The sequence below is a fragment of the Acanthochromis polyacanthus genome, chromosome 12, assembly GCF_021347895.1.
Source record: "Acanthochromis polyacanthus isolate Apoly-LR-REF ecotype Palm Island chromosome 12, KAUST_Apoly_ChrSc, whole genome shotgun sequence".
NCBI classification, from domain to species: Eukaryota; Metazoa; Chordata; class Actinopteri; family Pomacentridae; genus Acanthochromis; species Acanthochromis polyacanthus.
Genome location: NC_067124.1, coordinates 15,334,936 through 15,352,582, shown reverse-complemented (window position 1 = coordinate 15,352,582; position 17,647 = coordinate 15,334,936). Strand labels below are relative to the sequence as shown.

The 17,647-nt window shown below is 39.5% G+C and overlaps 1 protein-coding gene across 1 annotated transcript in view; it reads left to right on the top strand.

Annotated features, from left to right (window-relative positions):
* LOC110957183 (A disintegrin and metalloproteinase with thrombospondin motifs 16) overlaps positions 1-13,777 on the top strand; it is a 57,870-nt gene extending 44,093 nt beyond the window's left edge. The window contains exons 19-24 of the mRNA XM_051957355.1: positions 6,758-6,962; positions 10,401-10,589; positions 10,712-10,768; positions 11,273-11,488; positions 11,629-11,776; positions 11,877-13,777. Coding sequence (XP_051813315.1) covers positions 6,758-6,962; positions 10,401-10,589; positions 10,712-10,768; positions 11,273-11,488; positions 11,629-11,776; positions 11,877-11,992 — 931 coding nt within the window. The 3' untranslated portion in view covers positions 11,993-13,777. The remainder of the gene's footprint in view (positions 1-6,757; positions 6,963-10,400; positions 10,590-10,711; positions 10,769-11,272; positions 11,489-11,628; positions 11,777-11,876) is intronic.
* The last annotated feature ends 3,870 nt before the right edge of the window (positions 13,778-17,647 follow it).

Below are 17,647 nucleotides of genomic sequence, written 5' to 3'. Positions count from 1 at the left end.
CACCAAATGTTATGTTAGGAACGCTACCACTGCGCTCCACCTGCTGTACACTATTTGTGTAATTACTGTTACCAAGGATTTTTAAAAATACAACACAAAGTTTTAGTTCCTTTATGATTTTGAATTGAAGTTCACATTTTGACAAAGAAGCTTCCACATTAGCTGTCAAATGACATAATGACATAAGGGTTGTGAAAAGCTCTCAGCAGGGTCCAACTTACTTGTTTTTTCCAAAGCTTTTAAGCACATCTTGTGGCTTTCCTCAACAGATGGAGATGCTTAGTTATGTGTGGATGGTTTAATTGCTATTGCATGGTCAGAGTGTCAAATTATCACCATCTGACAACAGAAAACAAAACAACAAAAACAGTAGAAAAAATGCTTGACAACTTGCAATGTGCCACAAATGCTGGTAACAAATAAGGGTTATGTTGTTTTGTTTTTTTCCAGCTAATCTGCAGGTTCAACTATGAGTTGAAATGACAAATGTGACAAATCACAAAGAAGCTTCAAATCGATGTGTATTTGCCATTATTTTTTTTTTATTTTTAGCAAATCCATCATATATTAGATTAGCCTAGCTTAGCTAGACTGTATTCCCGTTATAAGGGATATACGGGAATACGGTCTAGCCCTCCTCCATTGACACATTTTGACAGGTTTTCAAGCTCCGAGCAGATCAGACCGAACCAATCAGAGCACCAGAGGCGGGAGTTAACGATGCGTCATCTTCAGGGCCAAGTTGGCGACCGCAACAGAGCGAGGTTTCTCTCGTGCGCTTTCCTCTGTTTTGCACGGGCTGAATTTGTCCTTAAAACCTCAACAAGAAGCAGCTCTTAAAGCTTTTCTTTTTAAAAAGGATGTATTTTTAATTCCAGCAGGCTGTACGATAGAATGCGTAATGCTGCCCTCCACTGTTGAAAGGGAGAGCTTAGATTTTCCTCAGGACCCCTGTACGGCGAAGGAAGCTGTTAAAACTACAAAACATCATGGCGGAAAGGCAATTGTTAGGTCGCTTAGTGATTGCGTCACACATGTGTTACGCTGATTGGCTCTCTCCAATTCAAGCTGTGATCGGTAGTCCCGCCTCTGGGCTAGATTTGGTTCAATGGAGCAGTTCCAGACTGACTTTATGTGTATTTGTAATACACAATATAAAGGCTGTCTGGTCCCCAGGCAAATATTAGATGGGGTAGGACTCGTAACCCTTGTAACCTAGAAAAAAGGAGGAGAAGCTTCAGACATGTTGCATTAAGATCATATTTTAACCACAGACTTTCTATAAAAGACAGAAGAAGCCAGAAGGTGTGTGGTGACTGTTGTGAATCCTCTAATTTTGTACTTGGCTGTCTGCATATTGGTCTTTTGACAACAGATGCAACAAGTTACTGGTGGATCTGAATAGCAAACCTGAGGACACACAGTAGTGACCTATCAATCACAAGGTAGCCCGCCCTTATACATACCCTGCTTTATCATCTATTTTACTCAAAATGAGACCATAATTTGCAGAATGAAAATCATGCTGTATCCAAAAAGTCTTGAAACTGACGCCATTAACTCATTTGGAAAATATTTAATAAGGTAGCAGATCAAGGGAGAAATAAAGTAATTTCCTTCTAGACTTTTATACAATCAGTATTCTTTTTACAACCAGAGGAGTTGCCCCCTGCTGGTCATCAGAAAGAATATAGGCACTTCTTCTTTTCAGACAAAGAGATTCCATCTATCTTTTAAATACAGTTTATGATTTGAACAGAAGCCATGCTGTTTTCCAAGGCAAACCAAGTTATATTGGTCCTTTACCTTAAATGAACTTCTAGGATGTAGTTACCATCTTAAACATGTTAAGCAAAGTACAACATTTCTATAACCCTAATCCCACAGTTTTGGTGCCGATACCTAACCAAACAATGAGCCAATGAAATTGAAAGTCATTGAGTATCACAAATGTCACAATCTTACCTTTCTTTGTTTAAAAACCAAATTAAATTTCCTGTGAACTGTACATGAGAACGTAGTTTAGATGTAGAAGAACGTGGTTTTTGAGAGATAGGGTTGTCCAATTGCTATGCATTGAATAGAGTTTTCTAACAACAGGCATGTTGACCTGTCAGGTAGAACTAATAACATTTTTAATGCTGCATTGAATTGCAGCATTAACTGTGTATGCATGAGAAATCAATGAGAAATATACATGGAAAGAAGTATGTATGTTATTGATACTGTAAGTTCAATGGAATTTAACTTGGCTCTATTTGTACTAGTTTCCCCAATTAATGAAAATGCATTTACTTGCCAAGGGGGAGCTTGAAATTTCTTTGGGTATGGAAACAAGACATGGTAGAAAAAGGCAGAAAAAGCTCAGTAAAAGTTTTGTGACTTATTTTAAGACAGATTTAAAAACAGATTTAATGCACTTATTAAATGTCCGTTGCCTATCAAAACAAGATTTAATGAATGGTCTAAACAAATCTGTTTTTGTCAGTTACACTCTTTTAGAAATCAGATAACACAAATTGACATTACTACATATGAATACTGTGTGATATGAACCATCATGCAGTGTATTATGTTTCTATGCCACGCTTACAGTGGAAAATTCAATTATGCTTTTATTGGTAAATGGATCATTGTGGAGTCAGGAAACATTTCAGGAGAAATAAGGGCATTTATCCAGGTTCTGTCTGTCACACACACACACAGGCATCGATGAAGCCTTAGAGGTCATCACTGAGACCTTTCTGTCCAACCTCTCACCCGTCCACGTACACTCACTGCTGTAAGACCCCCACCTGCAGTGTCCACTACCTGGGTGGCTTCAGGCTTGGCTGTAAACATACATCTAATGACCTCCACACTTTGATGTGCCTTTTTTTTCTGTGTGACCTGTCCAACCATGTCTAACCCTGCACACACACTCACACAGACTGGTACCACCGAGAAGCCAGCCAAGGATAACTGTCAGTCAGTCTAAGTTGTGCACTTCCAATCTCTCAACAGAGATTTGTGAGGCTGTGGCTGTATGACAAACACTCTCTGCACGCTCTGTCTGCATCTCTGTCTGTCCCACTGTCTGCATCTTTAAAAAGTCATTTATAAATATGTTCACATTCACACTCTGTGATAAACACCAGCACAGCTACTCCTCTGCTCACTCGTGGTTATCTCAGAAGTGGATGTTCCCCTCTGATATTTCTTTCTACTTTCTTTCCACACCATCGTCCTATCAGCATTTTAGTCACTAATGGATTTGTGTGTTTATACTGAGTTGGAGAAGTGGCGATAATAGTGGCTGTAAAGTAATCTCACAACAGTTTACACTCTTGTCTTGGCCCTATCTCCTTCATTATCTACAGCTGGACTGGCTTAGATGTTGCATGTTCAGGCGTGTGTGTTTATATATGTGCATTAGAGGAACCCTGTATTTTCAAGAGTGTTTTGATAGATCATTTAGATTATGTAAGAATTTGGACAAAGCAACACTTGCATAAACCACTAGTGTTCAACGTCAAAAGTAAACACTAAAAGCAACAGTTCTAGTGTGACAGCAGAATTTTTGAAATCATACTAATAATATTGTAATCAATATTTTCCCCATTGTTTACAGTGTTAACCCCCAGGCTGCTTTTCTTTCTCCACTGCAACGCACACAGTGTTGAGATTTCCCACTAAATGTTCATAACATGCATGTAATAAGCGCAGCATGTTGGTCATTATGCGTGGCTTCATGCATGACCTGTGAGCTGAGACAAAACACGAGTCGCGTCCACCAAAACATTCACACTGGACTAGACTTGCTGGCTGTGGTCATCAGTCCATCTCTGCATGTCATACTATTCTGAGGCCACATAGTTATTTCATTTTGCTGCGTCTGCACCCAGCGAGTTGGACCAAACATGCATTACATCACGGAAAATGGTTTCCGATGCCCACTGCATTTAGAGCATGATATCATTCTGTCTGGGAGTGAGCGTACACTGATATAGGCAACAAAAAAACGTCACGCACACTGACATATACATGTGAAAGTCCAGGCACACACACACACACACACACACACACACACACACACACACACACACACACACACACAGAGCGGCAAAGCCGTAAACACTGGTCAGAGGTTATTTAGTGCTCCCAGTGTGCATCCAGACAGCATCATTTAAACCAGAAAAGCCATCTGACACACTGTCCACTGGATACCTGATCCTTGTGCTTCTGTCCAGACAGAGCAATGCTGACTCATCTGTCAACCAAACGCACTGATAGATCTCAAAATGATCTTAACTTGATATGACATTAATCACCATATTAAGTCAATGGGCATTCCTGTGAAGTCATTACTTTACATGTGAATACGGTTCGGTATTATTTAAGCCTTAATGCGTCATCTTTTTAATCCAGCATATTAAATTCAATAAATCATTTGCCCACTGTAGCTCATGTGGATATATTTTACTTTTCTGTGCAGAAATTGATATCTGAGCTGTAAGAGAGCCAAAACAATATGTCATTAGGTATACTAATATGAACGTAGACATTCTCTCATTTCAGTTAACCCAGAAAAAAAACATACATCACTTCATAGAAATCTTGCATAGTAAATTAGGTGGAATATTTATGAATGTACATATAATAGAAATACATAATATATTAAGTTTCCTGCCTCTTAAAAGCTACAATGTGAACGTAGTGCACTCAAATATATCTCACAGTGTTTCTCTGAATATTTCTGTGATTTGAGTCGGTTGTCTGCTTGCATTTATCTCTGTATTTAATGACACCGTGAAGGTTCAGCTCCTGCTTCTTTGCCAAATACTAATAAATATCACGTCGCCATGTTAAATGCGTTGCATGTATATGTTGGTTAGCAGTTTGAACTAAACAGCCGAATAGAAACTTTCATCTCTACATTCCCCTTATCCAAATCATCCTCTGATGACATGACAGTGTGTATCTTCCCTCTGACAAGACATGACATATATCAGACCAGATGGATTTTTTCCCTCTATATTTATTTAGATTCAACAGTGCATGTATAATGCCCTTTAGAGCTTCTCTCTCCTCATTCACCTTATACAACATTCCAAGCAAGTGATGCACCCAAATTACTGCAAATAAAGTTTAGACTGCTAATATACACAACTCAGTGTGCTGACAGCAACATTTTTGGGTTGTTTGGGGTAGATCTTAGGAGGCTGGGTGGGTACACTGGGGTGAAGTTGGGGAGAAGAAGACAAAGTGTGTGATGAGGGATTGAGCTGCCTGCACCGAGAGCTTGGGGTCACTTGGAATAGATGCAACAAGGTTTTAAGGAAGAGAAAAAACTTAGGGATTAGGCAACTTAAGACATCAGGGTGAGGCGTTAAAAAAACACACTAAAAAATAATATAAACTAACAGTCCTGAAACGTGGTACAATATCATAAAGGTTTCTTGATATACAAGCCAAGTTGTTGTTTTTTTTTAGCAATTTCCAACATATTTCTTTGGAATGTTCAGTACAAATGGAGGTAATTATTGAAAGAAATATGTGGTGATGTTTAGTTTTAGTAGCGATGAGGGCTGAGTATGGGCAAGCAGAGGGTTTTAAGTTTTTTTGCAGTGGGGTTTAAGTTACAGTTTAAAAGCCTGGTGTTTCGGGATTTGCTCTGAAGTCAGTCATCCATGAACCAAAGTCGAACACTTTTGCAATACTTCAGTGTGTCTGATGTCAACAATGTACAAAGACTTTATTTAGAGTGTATGGCAAATCTACAGGAGTTCAGCCTTTTTAACTTTATGGTTTGCAAAGCACTTGGCAATATTTGCCTCTCTTTTACCAATTTACTCTGATACTTACACACCAATGGTGGATTCGCTGTCTTACTCAAGGACACAAGTGGACAGAAAGAGACTGGGACTGAACTACCAACCTTGCAACTAGTGGACAAGCTGCTCTACCAGCTATTGTCCGTCAGTTGATTGAGCAACCACTCTAGTGCATCCTACAACCACATTATGTCAGCGATGTAAAACACAACAATAAATAGCAATAACTAAAGGATAAAAAGGTACATTTATTAAAGGCATTATGGAGGATGTTTTTTTTGTTTAATTTGTCTGATTCACATAAAATGAATATACTGACCTTTAGTGGACTTGTATGTATGGTTTCTAAAAAAAATTGAAAATAAAAAAAATAACTGTGGACATGGCAGGACCTGAAGAACATCAGCCAATCACTGCGCTCGGACCGAGGCGTTTGGTTTGCTCCCTTTCCTGTCAATCAAAAATCTTCCGGCTCAGGCCTAGTTATGTAGATTACGTACGCCTTGGACTTACGTGTTTTCTGTATGTGTTGCTTTGGTTTAGCTTCGTAGTTAGCTGGCGACTTGTTTTACTCATCTTTTTTTTACATAATGGCAGATAAAGATCCAGGGGGACCCAGCCGTAAAAGAAAGCTTCACGAGTCCTACGCAAGTTTCTGGAGGGGGGCGTTTCTTTGTAAATGTTGAGAGGGGGGAGGTTAGAGGGGGGTGAGGGAGAGGTTGTATGTGCGCATGCTACGTTCAAAGTCGTAGGAAATTAAATCTCCTCTAATGCCTTTAAGTTTACAGTCACGTTTATTTTGAAATGTCTGCGGAGGCCACTTCACAACTGTTATCATTCACTAATAATGTTATCAATGATGAATTCCTGCACACTTCTTGTCAGAATAAATGATTGAGTTGCCATGCATGTTGACTCAGTAGGCTTCTGTTGTGTTGTCCCAGCTGGTCTGTAGGAGAGTGGGGGGTTTGCAGCAGGAGCTGTGGAGGAGGGGAGCAGACACGGCAGGTCCGGTGTGTCCAGAGAAGCAGCCAGACCAACGTAGACACCCTGGCTGACTCTCAGTGTGCCCAGGCCGCCCCAGCCAGGAGACAGGCCTGCAACCCTCACAGCTGTCCTCCAGTCTGGAGCACTGGGCCGTGGTCTCAGGTAAGCATGTCACAGAGCAGCTGGTATTTCAATGCGCCGACACTGATGTAAGCAAGTGAGGGCAAATTGCACTTTTCTTACAAAGTCTTAATCCACAGCTGGAAAAAAAACACTCGCCATTCAGCCTGAAGAGCCGTGCACATTGTGTTGTTAAGTGGAACCTGGCTTTGATGGTTTCACCACGTTTTATGGCGGTGATCTCAGTGGCTTTAAACTATGAATGTGCCTACCGAGACTGGTGTTTCTGTTCTCGCTCCAGTTCCTGTACATTGTGTGTGGTGACTCGTCTCACTGTTAAACCTTTTTAACGGCCATTTTACCCCAAATATTCTGAACTACATGGCACAAATGGTGTCCAGTTTACTTCCTCTTTGGTTCTCCGTGGCACGGTGCAGTGCGTCACACCTCCATGTTTATTGGATGTAGTGAAACACATTCAGGATGGTGATTTAGGCTGCGCCATTAGATGTGTGCCTAGAATCAAAATGAATATTGAGGGAACTGTTGGACTGTCTCAAAGGAATAATGAAAGAAGTAAAGCACAGTAAGTCATTGTGTGACGTATTGGATATACTGTATTTTAGATATTCTAAAATACTTTGTGTGCATAGTTGGCTTGTTAAAATCTTTGGCTTGTGACTTTTTTCTACTTTGACATCATGCAGTAATTTAACTTTATGTCAAATCTCGAGTTTGTTTTCATAAATCCTTCCTTGGCTACTTCCAGAATGGTTAAAGTAGTACAAATGTGCTTGAAGAATTGAAAATAGTCAGCCAAAATGTTCCAAACAATGAGGACTTGATGTTGGAAAATGTTGAAGCATTTAGATTCATTCAGTTCACTGTAAAAAAAAAGAAAATACGTTTTTTAACAGTTTTAACTGTAATTTATAAAAATCATTTACTGTTGTCTTACAAATTTTTACATGCTTTGTGAAAATACAAATAATAATAATAATATCGAGTATATTATTTAGTTTTGATTTGCATGTTAAATGTAAACAAAAAAGTTCCAACTGTAAATAATGTCCACATCAAATGTCAGTATTTTATTAGTGGTAATTCATTAATTTCATTCATCATGTTTAACCATAAAATTTTATTATTTTTACTATGCTTAAATCAACAAAAATATTATTTTACAAGTAATTTACATTATTTTTAAAAAAATTGTGTCTGTTAACACTTAAATATGGAGCTTAATTTTAAAATTATTTTACAGATTTTTTTCCTGTTTTTCTAAATTACAGATATTATCTTGTAAAATCACAGAATTAAAGGGATTAATTAGATGGTGACTGTTAAATCAAACAAACAAAAAATCAGAGAGAAGGTACTTAATGGGCACATTACTTTACAAATGCAAATAATAATTAGTTCCTTTATCACATGTGACTGTAAAATTACACTGCTGTACTATATTTGAATCAGCTGAATAATATTTGTTAATTTAAATGTTACATAAGGAGTTTTGCAGTTATTTTCAGTTTTTGAATTTTACAGTATTACATTGTTTTTCTTTTCTTTTTTGGCACTCATGCTGCATGATTTTCACTGATATTATTATTATTATTATTATTAATTATTATTATTGTTATTAATAATAATTCTAGAACTTTATTTACTATGAACATATTTCACTTATCTATTTTACTTAACTTTTGTCTCCACATCACCTGAACAAAACCCAAACACGTACATGGTAATTTTTGCAGATATCGCGAATAATATTGTAACTCAGTAGTTAGTGATGGTGAGATGAAGCCTCATGAGGCATTGAACCACTTGAGCCAATTGGTTCGAGAAAGAGTTCATTTCTTGAAGCTTCATGAGCACACGAAACCGCCTACTGGTCAAGTGTATAATCACAGGCAGCTGTATCTGAACCACATGCCTGATGCATTGAATCATTGTTCATTATAGCTGCTGGGAATGACTATGAAAAACAAAAAATGTATGATCAAATAATTTCTATAGATAAATGATCACATATTTGTACAATAAAATATATTTTCATGTATTCTGAGTGTGTAAATTTTCCCAAAAATGGTAGTATCATATAATGTGGCAGGTTGTGTAATAATGTCTTTCTGTCACCTTAGGAAAATAGCATGGCCTTATGCAGGCAGAGGACAGTGAAAGTGCTTGTGGAACTAGGAAGATTATACTGAATATGCTTGTGTAACTTAGACAAGGATGTACAGGAAATGGGAGGTTTTATTCATTTTATTCAGAAGTAACAGGTTTTCAACAGTTCCTGGTTTTAAACGACTCCTTTTTTGACACACAATAAACACCTCACCTTTGAATAAAATAAACGGTGAAAAATACAGTTATTGATAAGCAAACCTAATGTGTCTGTAATAATGTTAGATTTAGCTTACCTTATTAGGAGTTAAAAAATCAAAATGTTCCCACACAGGGGAAATTTTTCACTTCCTGGTTGGCTCCTTCCTATCACCTATCTTTCTCTCCTCACTCTCCTAAATCTCCAAACTATCTCTCTCTCTCTAAACTCTCCAACCTATATCCAAACTATATAAACACTATCCAAACTCTAGTATCCAGACTATCAAAACTCTATCCAAACTATCTTAACTCTCGACTGACCACAACTCTCTATCAAAACTCACATTTTGAACGGAGCCTGAGGGGTTTATTCTGCTGTCAGACCTCACGGCAAAATCTGAACCACTTTCCGAAGCAGTTACGTGGTTCAGCCAGGCAACGAGGCTTCGGACCATAGACTGTATATAAAGATGGACGCAGCATCTGGCTCCAAAATTGAAGCCCACCCGGAAGTGTCAAAAGCTTGCAATATCACGCCGTCCGCTAGGGTTGGCTCCAAAAAGCTTTTGCTCCATAAACCCCAATTCATTTTTAGAAAAAATAAAATTTGATAGACTGATGTTCTACAGCTCAGGATTTTTTTCCCGTTAGTTTTCATGGTCAAAATGAGAGATCAGGTGGCCGATCTTAAAATAAATCAATACTGAATTTTAAATAAATCATTAAAGTTGGTGGAGCCAGGGGGCATGGCTATACTTGATTGACAGTCCCATTGACTAGTCCTGCCCCAAGTTGCTCTCCGGTCCAGCCTGTTTGATGACGCTTTTTACGTCACTGGCTCCAAAAAATCCAAAATGGCGACCAGGAAGTAGCAAAATCCAGGCATTTTCATTTTCTCGGCGTTGAAACCAACGGGTGACATCATGGTTAGTTCACGCCTGCTTCGGACGTCATCGTTTTTGGCTCCTCCCCTAAATGAATGGAAACGCCCCCTCCATTACTCGGCACATGCTTCGAAGCCTCGGCACATCTCGTAACATCACTACTCAGTAGTATTTGAACCAGCTAATCCCCCATCTGGCAAGGAGAGTTTAGCTTAAATAATAAACATCGTCAGATGTCAAGATGTTGTTTCCTTTTATTTGGCAGTGCTCTCGTAAGTGTGGCAATGGTTTGAAGAAGAGGACAGTGCTGTGTACGAGCACCAACCCAGGTGCCCAGACGCTTCCTGACAGTGTGTGTGCAGGTCTACCGAAACCTGCCAGTCAAGAATCCTGCTTCATCAAACGCTGCCAGAAGCAACGCAAGGTCCAGTGGTTTGTCTCCACGTGGCAAGAGGTAATTCAACTGCAGCTACTTGCAAAAAGTATGAAAGTTAAATGAAGAAAGCAATAGTTGTGCACTGTTTCAGCTAATGCAAATAACTTTTCTTGCTTTCTTTCCCTTTCTTCCATGTTCAGTGTTCGGTAACGTGTGGTCGTGGCTATCAAACACGCTTCATCAAGTGTGCAGAGAAGGTGTGTCTACTCAGATCCAATAAAATGTCAACTGATAATTTTAAAAGGTCCCATATGTTGAAAATCCTTTGTGAATGGTTTTTGTGACTGGTTTAAAATTGCCAGTTAGAGCCAGGAAGAATTCTGCCCAGATGCTGTGTAAACCCAGTGGTTCATTGGTTTTTAGGGTAAAATAGGCCTTTTCGAACAGCCCTAAAATCTAGTCATGGCGAAATGAACCATTTTTTGCAGCTTTATGCTGAGAAACTGAAAGACAAACTATGGGAGTATTGAAAACGTTGATTAATTTGCTTCAAGAGGCAAAATATGGGACCTCTAAAGCAGTAAAGCAGCAGCTATAAATCTCTACTTAAACCCTCATCTTTTTACATCTTCATTTGTTCATATTTACATTTTCAATCACTGCCCTTAATTATGTCTGTTTGAATTACACACATCGCTAAAGCTTGTGATAAGTGTCAAGTCATAATTTTTATGGATTTTTTATATGTTTTTATGATAAAGGACACTGCAGGAAAATACAGAGAACTTGCTGCCAAGAAATGCCACCATGTCCCCAAACCCACCGTGGAGCTCCAGAAGCCCTGCATCCTGCCCGCGTGTCCCGTCCGTACAACCCCACCTGTCCACCGATGGAGGACGCATCAACGCACACATCCAACCCAGCCACGACCTCATCCTCCGCCTCGACCAGGGTGGCACTCATCTCCTTGGTCTCAGGTACGTTCACAAACACAAGAGTACACAGCTGAACCATTCAAGAAGTGGCGCGTCACATTTTGCAGAGGCATTTTGTAAACCATGGTGTATGAGAGCTATGGTGTCCAACATCAGAGTGCTTGTTTCTCTGTACTCCACAGTGCACAGTGACATGTGGAGGAGGAGTTCAGGCCAGGACGGTCCAGTGTCTCGTCCAGGGGAAACCGTCTCCTGGCTGTTCCCTCCATCTTAAACCCCCCATGTCTCAGGCCTGCAACACCAACTTTTGTCCACAACCTGAGAAGAAAGGTACCGACGTGCCACACAATGTAGTCAGAATACAGTTCTCTTGAAAACATTTGTCAGAATTCAAACAAGCTTTCTTCCATTTTCCTGTTTTATTCCACAGACCTTGCATGTAGGGATTATTTCAGCTGGTGCTACCTGGTGCCTCAGCACGGAGTCTGCAACCACAAGTTCTACGGCAAGCAGTGCTGCCAGTCCTGCTCCAATTCAAACCTATAATTTTATGAAGTGACTAAGTCTGGGACACAGACAGCTAGGTGGTTAGATAGTCAACGGACTATATTTTGATGTCCATGCTTTTTGTTTGAAGCGTGTGGCGAGCACTGAAAAACAAAGTACGTTTCAATGGAAGTGCGAGAGAGTTGCCGTGCCCTTTGTTCTCCCTGCGATGCCGGACATCTGGATACAAGAACTTGATGCTGACGGCACCACACAGGAATGTGATCAGGAAAGAATAAATAAAGAAGAGAATAATGAGGAGGAACTAGCAAAATTGGAATCTTGATTAAAGCCAATAGGACTGACATGTCTGAAAGAAACTGAAAACCTGAAAAAGCCCAGCTTTGTTTATATACTGTAAGTGAACAGATCTATACCCAGGACACCAGCATCTCCAGCCAGCCAAAGGCCACTGATGGCAAACCTACAGAGAGAAACTGTTGATGAGGTTTCAAGCACAACATGTGATACACCCTGGTCTGTGTTGCAGCTCTTGATCAATTGCTAATCTGGGGACTGATTATGAAAAGGGATGTTTCAAAGAAGCAATTACTTAGATATAATTTTACCCGGAGCTCGATTAAAAACGGGTCATTCAGAGTGGAGTTCCTCAATAGCTGGACAATAGCAGACGGCTCTGTCCTGTCATATAAGAGACAAAAAGGAAAGAAAACAAATGATTCATACACGAGAGAACTATTCTGAGATCAGGCTGTCTGTGTGAACCGTCCTTCATACTCATTGGTGCTACAACTTTGTCTCACTGATTTCACCAAATCAATGTGAAGTCCTCAAGTTTCAGGAATGAACAAATGAATTATGTGACCCGTGTACAGTATTGTTTGTTTTATTTATTGGCTTTAGAATACAGCATTGCTGGAAGACTGTATTAATAAGCATTATAAATATGTCCTTTATTACTCCACCCTAAACCCAGTACTTGGATATTTTGTATTATGTTTCATTACATGCTGACAAACTGCACCTTCTAATGCAAACAATTATTTGATTTTGAAAGAAAACAGAGGTTTGAAAAAACTTCTGTCAAGTTGAAATCTTTATCGGTAACCATCCATACGAGCATGTTGTTTTAAAAAGTCACTGGTCCACATTTTATTACTTTACATTATCATACAAGGCAGTCATGCATTGCATTCAACGATATGGCACAAAAATGCATTACATATCAATTATGGTTTGAAAGCACTGATGGACAATGGCTAATACTATTACAATGTGTTTTATATATGTTGTGACAGCAACTCAACTGATTTGAGTCCTTTTAGCTGTAAGTCTGACTGAATTTCATCTTCCAGGGGGTAGAAACTTTTAAACTCTCTATGGATTCTTGCAAAGTGGAAAAAGGCTCAGGAAGGAAACTTGATCACCTCCGTCATACTTTTTTGGCTGAAGTCTACAACCGGGCATGTTGCTGTCATCGTGCCCTGAGAAAGGATCTGCCTTTCAGTGTATTATTAACATCACTATCGTCATTGTTGCCCGTTTGCACCTCCATGACAGCAGGGACTCGACTGTTCTTTTGTATTTCTGTGCCTTTGTAACTTTCACATGTAACAGCTGTAATGTATGTTTGTAAGTTTAAACATACCTCCATAAGTACAGTGTTTCCTTCTATTTATTGTCTTTCTTTCCAGCATATACACAATTGTACAGTTTATCATTTAACGTACATTAAACCCCCCCTGCATTCCTTTGTTTGCTTTAAGATGTCACCAAGCCAGGTTCCTAATTACCCTATGAATTAAAACAAAATTCTCAAGCAGTGCCATTGTTTTGTTTGGAATAAACTCCGAAATACTCTGAAGGAATCCATTGATGAGACAGAATCAAAACAGTTAAGTCATGAGCCATGAAACTAAATATTGAGCTAAAAAGACTAAAACATTGAGGGGAGAGTCTGCAGTTCCACCACCTTTCACCTAATATGAAAAGCATTTAGCAGTCACAGTCATCTGATATGGTCTTCCTGCTAATGGTGTTTTGTTTTTTTATCTGTCTGAACCCACCTCACATCTACCAGGGTTCAAAACAGATAGATAGATACATACATAGATAGATAGATAGAGAGATAGACGGACGAACGGACAGACGGACATAACCTTTATTGCCCGCGGTTCTTTCACCACATTACATGTCATATTGCAACAATTCATAAGACAGCAGGCCTAATGCTAAGATCTGGGTTTCTGCATGCAATGGAGAGGAGCACATAAGCCATGCAAGATCCTGGCTAACGGCAATGCCAATGTGGTATTAGCCATTTCAACACCTATGACATATGGTGTCTGGGCTTTCCTCTTTAGTCATTTCTCAACAAGTCAAGGAGACACAGATGCCCAAAACAAAATAACCATTGTCATATCCTGGGGCACAGCCCGACGGCCTACAGATGAAGAGCAAGGGAGGAAAGAAGAAGAGTGTGAGAAGAAATATGGGAGAATATTGGTGGTGTCACAGAAAAATGCTGTGAGAAAGAGGGCGAATAAGCCAGAGGGAGAGGTGGGTGTAAAGAGAAAAAAGGGGGTTTTCATCCTTGTCAGCCACCTCTTTGTAGTCGATTTATAGTTTTACTAGAGAGCCAGCTCTGGGCACTGCGCTACTCTGTCTGTGTAGACACTGAGCTACTGAATAAATGTAGGCCAGAGCTGTGGTGGGGTTTTTTCACGATCAAATGTCTGCAAGATTTTCTAAGATTTAAAAACCGTTTTATTTTTCAATGACAGATTGCTGACAAAAGCTACACCACACACAATCAGACTCCCTCTAAGTCTGTGGAATGTACTGTCATCTGCCACTTTGCACCCCAGTGAAGACTCAGAAAACTCAGAAGAGGAGAGAAAAAGTCACATATCTGTGATCAAAATGTTGAAATCATGTAACCACACCCTCATAATGACTGGTAGTGTTAAATACCAGCAGTGGTTTAGCAAGACACTTCTACAGAGGACCTTCAAAACAAATTTACTGGTTTAGTGGGTTGTAGTTTGACTTTCATTAAGCAGTGAATAAATGTCTCCTCACTCACAAAACGGCTTAACAGGGGAAAAAAAGACAGTAGAAAATACAACCACTCAAGAAGAAATGGATAAAGAGGATGAAGCATTTTTGTTGACACAAAGACAGTTATCCGACAAAGGCTTCTTGTAGATAACAAAAGGTGATGGAGACAAATCTGGCAACATTGGAAATGTAACTTAACTCATGTCAGGTAACAGAGGAGATTATCTGTCAATGACAGGCAGGAAGAGAGAGAGCTTGCACAATGCTGCCCTTTCCACTTTCAAGAAACTATGCTATCTCTGACTGCATCTGTTTGCAGAGTGTTGGCTCTTTAGCCTTGAGGCTACACTCCGAAGGTTCATCTGAAGTTACAGGGTTATTGTCTTTCCATGAGGATGCACCTACAGCAATCCCAGCACCTTTAGTTATTTCCTTTCAGTCACTGGAATTAAAACTGCTGACACAGTATTGAGAACAATTGTTTAGCACAACCTTTTATTTGAAAATATTTAAAACAAGGAATGGTAAATGAATTATTGAGTCTATCTGGCAGATTTTATGAGCATTGAAGTGCAATAAACCAAGTCTGGTGCAGTTATACAGCTGGGTTAGAGGCAGAACCACCTCAGCTTGTCCTTGATCTCAAACACAATGTCAAGAATCTGCATGGATTTTCCATGCAACAAGGGCTCAGTGTGAAAACACAAAAACACAACTCAGCTCATGACAGTGTTACTATACACACATCAGGAAAAGAAAAACTTGCATAAATATTTCAATACCAAATTTATTCACACATCACAAGATTAATACAAGTTACCTTTGGCCTCTACAATTACAAGAGGTGCTCAACGTGGTGGCCACTGGCTTCCAGACATTTACATTAAGTTGTAGACGTCACTCGTTGATGCTACATTCATGAGGGTAATTAACCTAGCTGCGCTAGACAACCCACGGCAACGAATTTAATTCTCTGCCAGGGTGGGTCTAGTTACCCTCCATAAGGCTCGAGGTTGGATTCTCCTAAAACTGGCCAGACAAATCACCATGAAGTGTAGAGTCAGAAGTTGGGCGTAACTAAGTGACGACAGAGGCGCGACGATTCTGACAGAAACAACCGGAAACAACTAGCCTAGCTGCGCTAGACAACCCACGGCAACGAATTTAATTCTCTGCCAGGGTCGACAACAAAAACGAAAACAGTCGTTGAGCTCCATTAGCACCGACTCTGAATAATCTTTCTGTTAACATGTCTGTAATATACTTGAGCTTCACCCATTGACTGTATAAATAAGGCTTCACCGAACTACCGCATCCTCTGATTTCCGGCGCTCTAGGAGCCTATTCGTTGCGCTGATTGGTTGTATACCTACCCGATTGCTGCAGAGTGATTTGATAGACAACCTTTTAGCCCGCCTCTCTCCCTGTCGAGCGTGCCTAGACCCTTGTGTCTTCAGAGCATGGGTCTAGCGCGGCGAGGCTAGAGGGTAATGCCATCTGCTGGGAAAACATCGTACAACAGTACACGAAGTTATCGTAAGTTGATCGAACTTCAAAAGAAGTATGTATACATATAGAAGTACCCATTCAAATTAAAGATTTACGCAAGTTTTTCTTTTCCTGATGTGTGTATGCATTACTTGGCTGACTGTGTATATGTACTACAAATAGGTGACTACGTATTTGCTTTTTTTGTGTTTGCATGTCTAACTTAATGGTTTTAGTCATTCATTACTGTACTCAACAGAAGTAGTTGTATGGAAATGTGCAGTGCTGAATATGTTCGGAAACTGGATGGCCAAAGACTGTGAAAGTCATGTGTTCCAGTGAGTATGACTGCAGACAGCACAGAGGGCCACATTGACCACCTGAGCGGCCCCGACTGGTCCTTCAAGCGCAGAGTTCACATACGATAGTTTCATCTGTAGATGAAAATAGGTTTTATTGCAACATATACTTGACTGCTGGCAAATATCCAGGGAAGTCCCACCTAAGTAAAGTTTCGCCATCATGTTCAAATATGAAACATAAAATTTGCAGAAAACCAGAAGAATCTAGAGACTTCAGGACTTCATTTACTCAGAAAATATGAAATATGAGCTCAAACTACCTTTGAATCTTAAGTGGAAAACATTATTTAATGCATATATGTTTCTCTATACTTTGAAATGTTGCCAGGTGCCTGAACTCTTGTGTTTCCTTCATATAAATTAAGACATTTACATCATAAATTAATATAGAAAAAGCACAAATTCCTGCATAAAAATTCATCAGAATTTCAGAAAATGAAAATGAAAAATGTTTTGTTGGACCTTCAGACTTTTCTTTTAGTAAATTCAGAGGAACAGAGTCAAAAATCATTCAAGTACAGCAGCTTACACCTACAGATTCACACAAACAAACTGTACTGGATGATAAGAACAATAATAACAATAATTTGCTTTGACAGAAAACTCAGACTGCTCTGTTTTCTGCTGCAAATATAGTTGACACATTTAAACGTAAAAGTTAGGGTTCCTACAATATTATTATTATTCATATAGATGACCAAATTTAACTCATGCAGCCTCTCAGACACTTAACCTCTGAAATCTCCTCATCTCTGTGAGTTTACAGACGCTCCAGCAAACATCT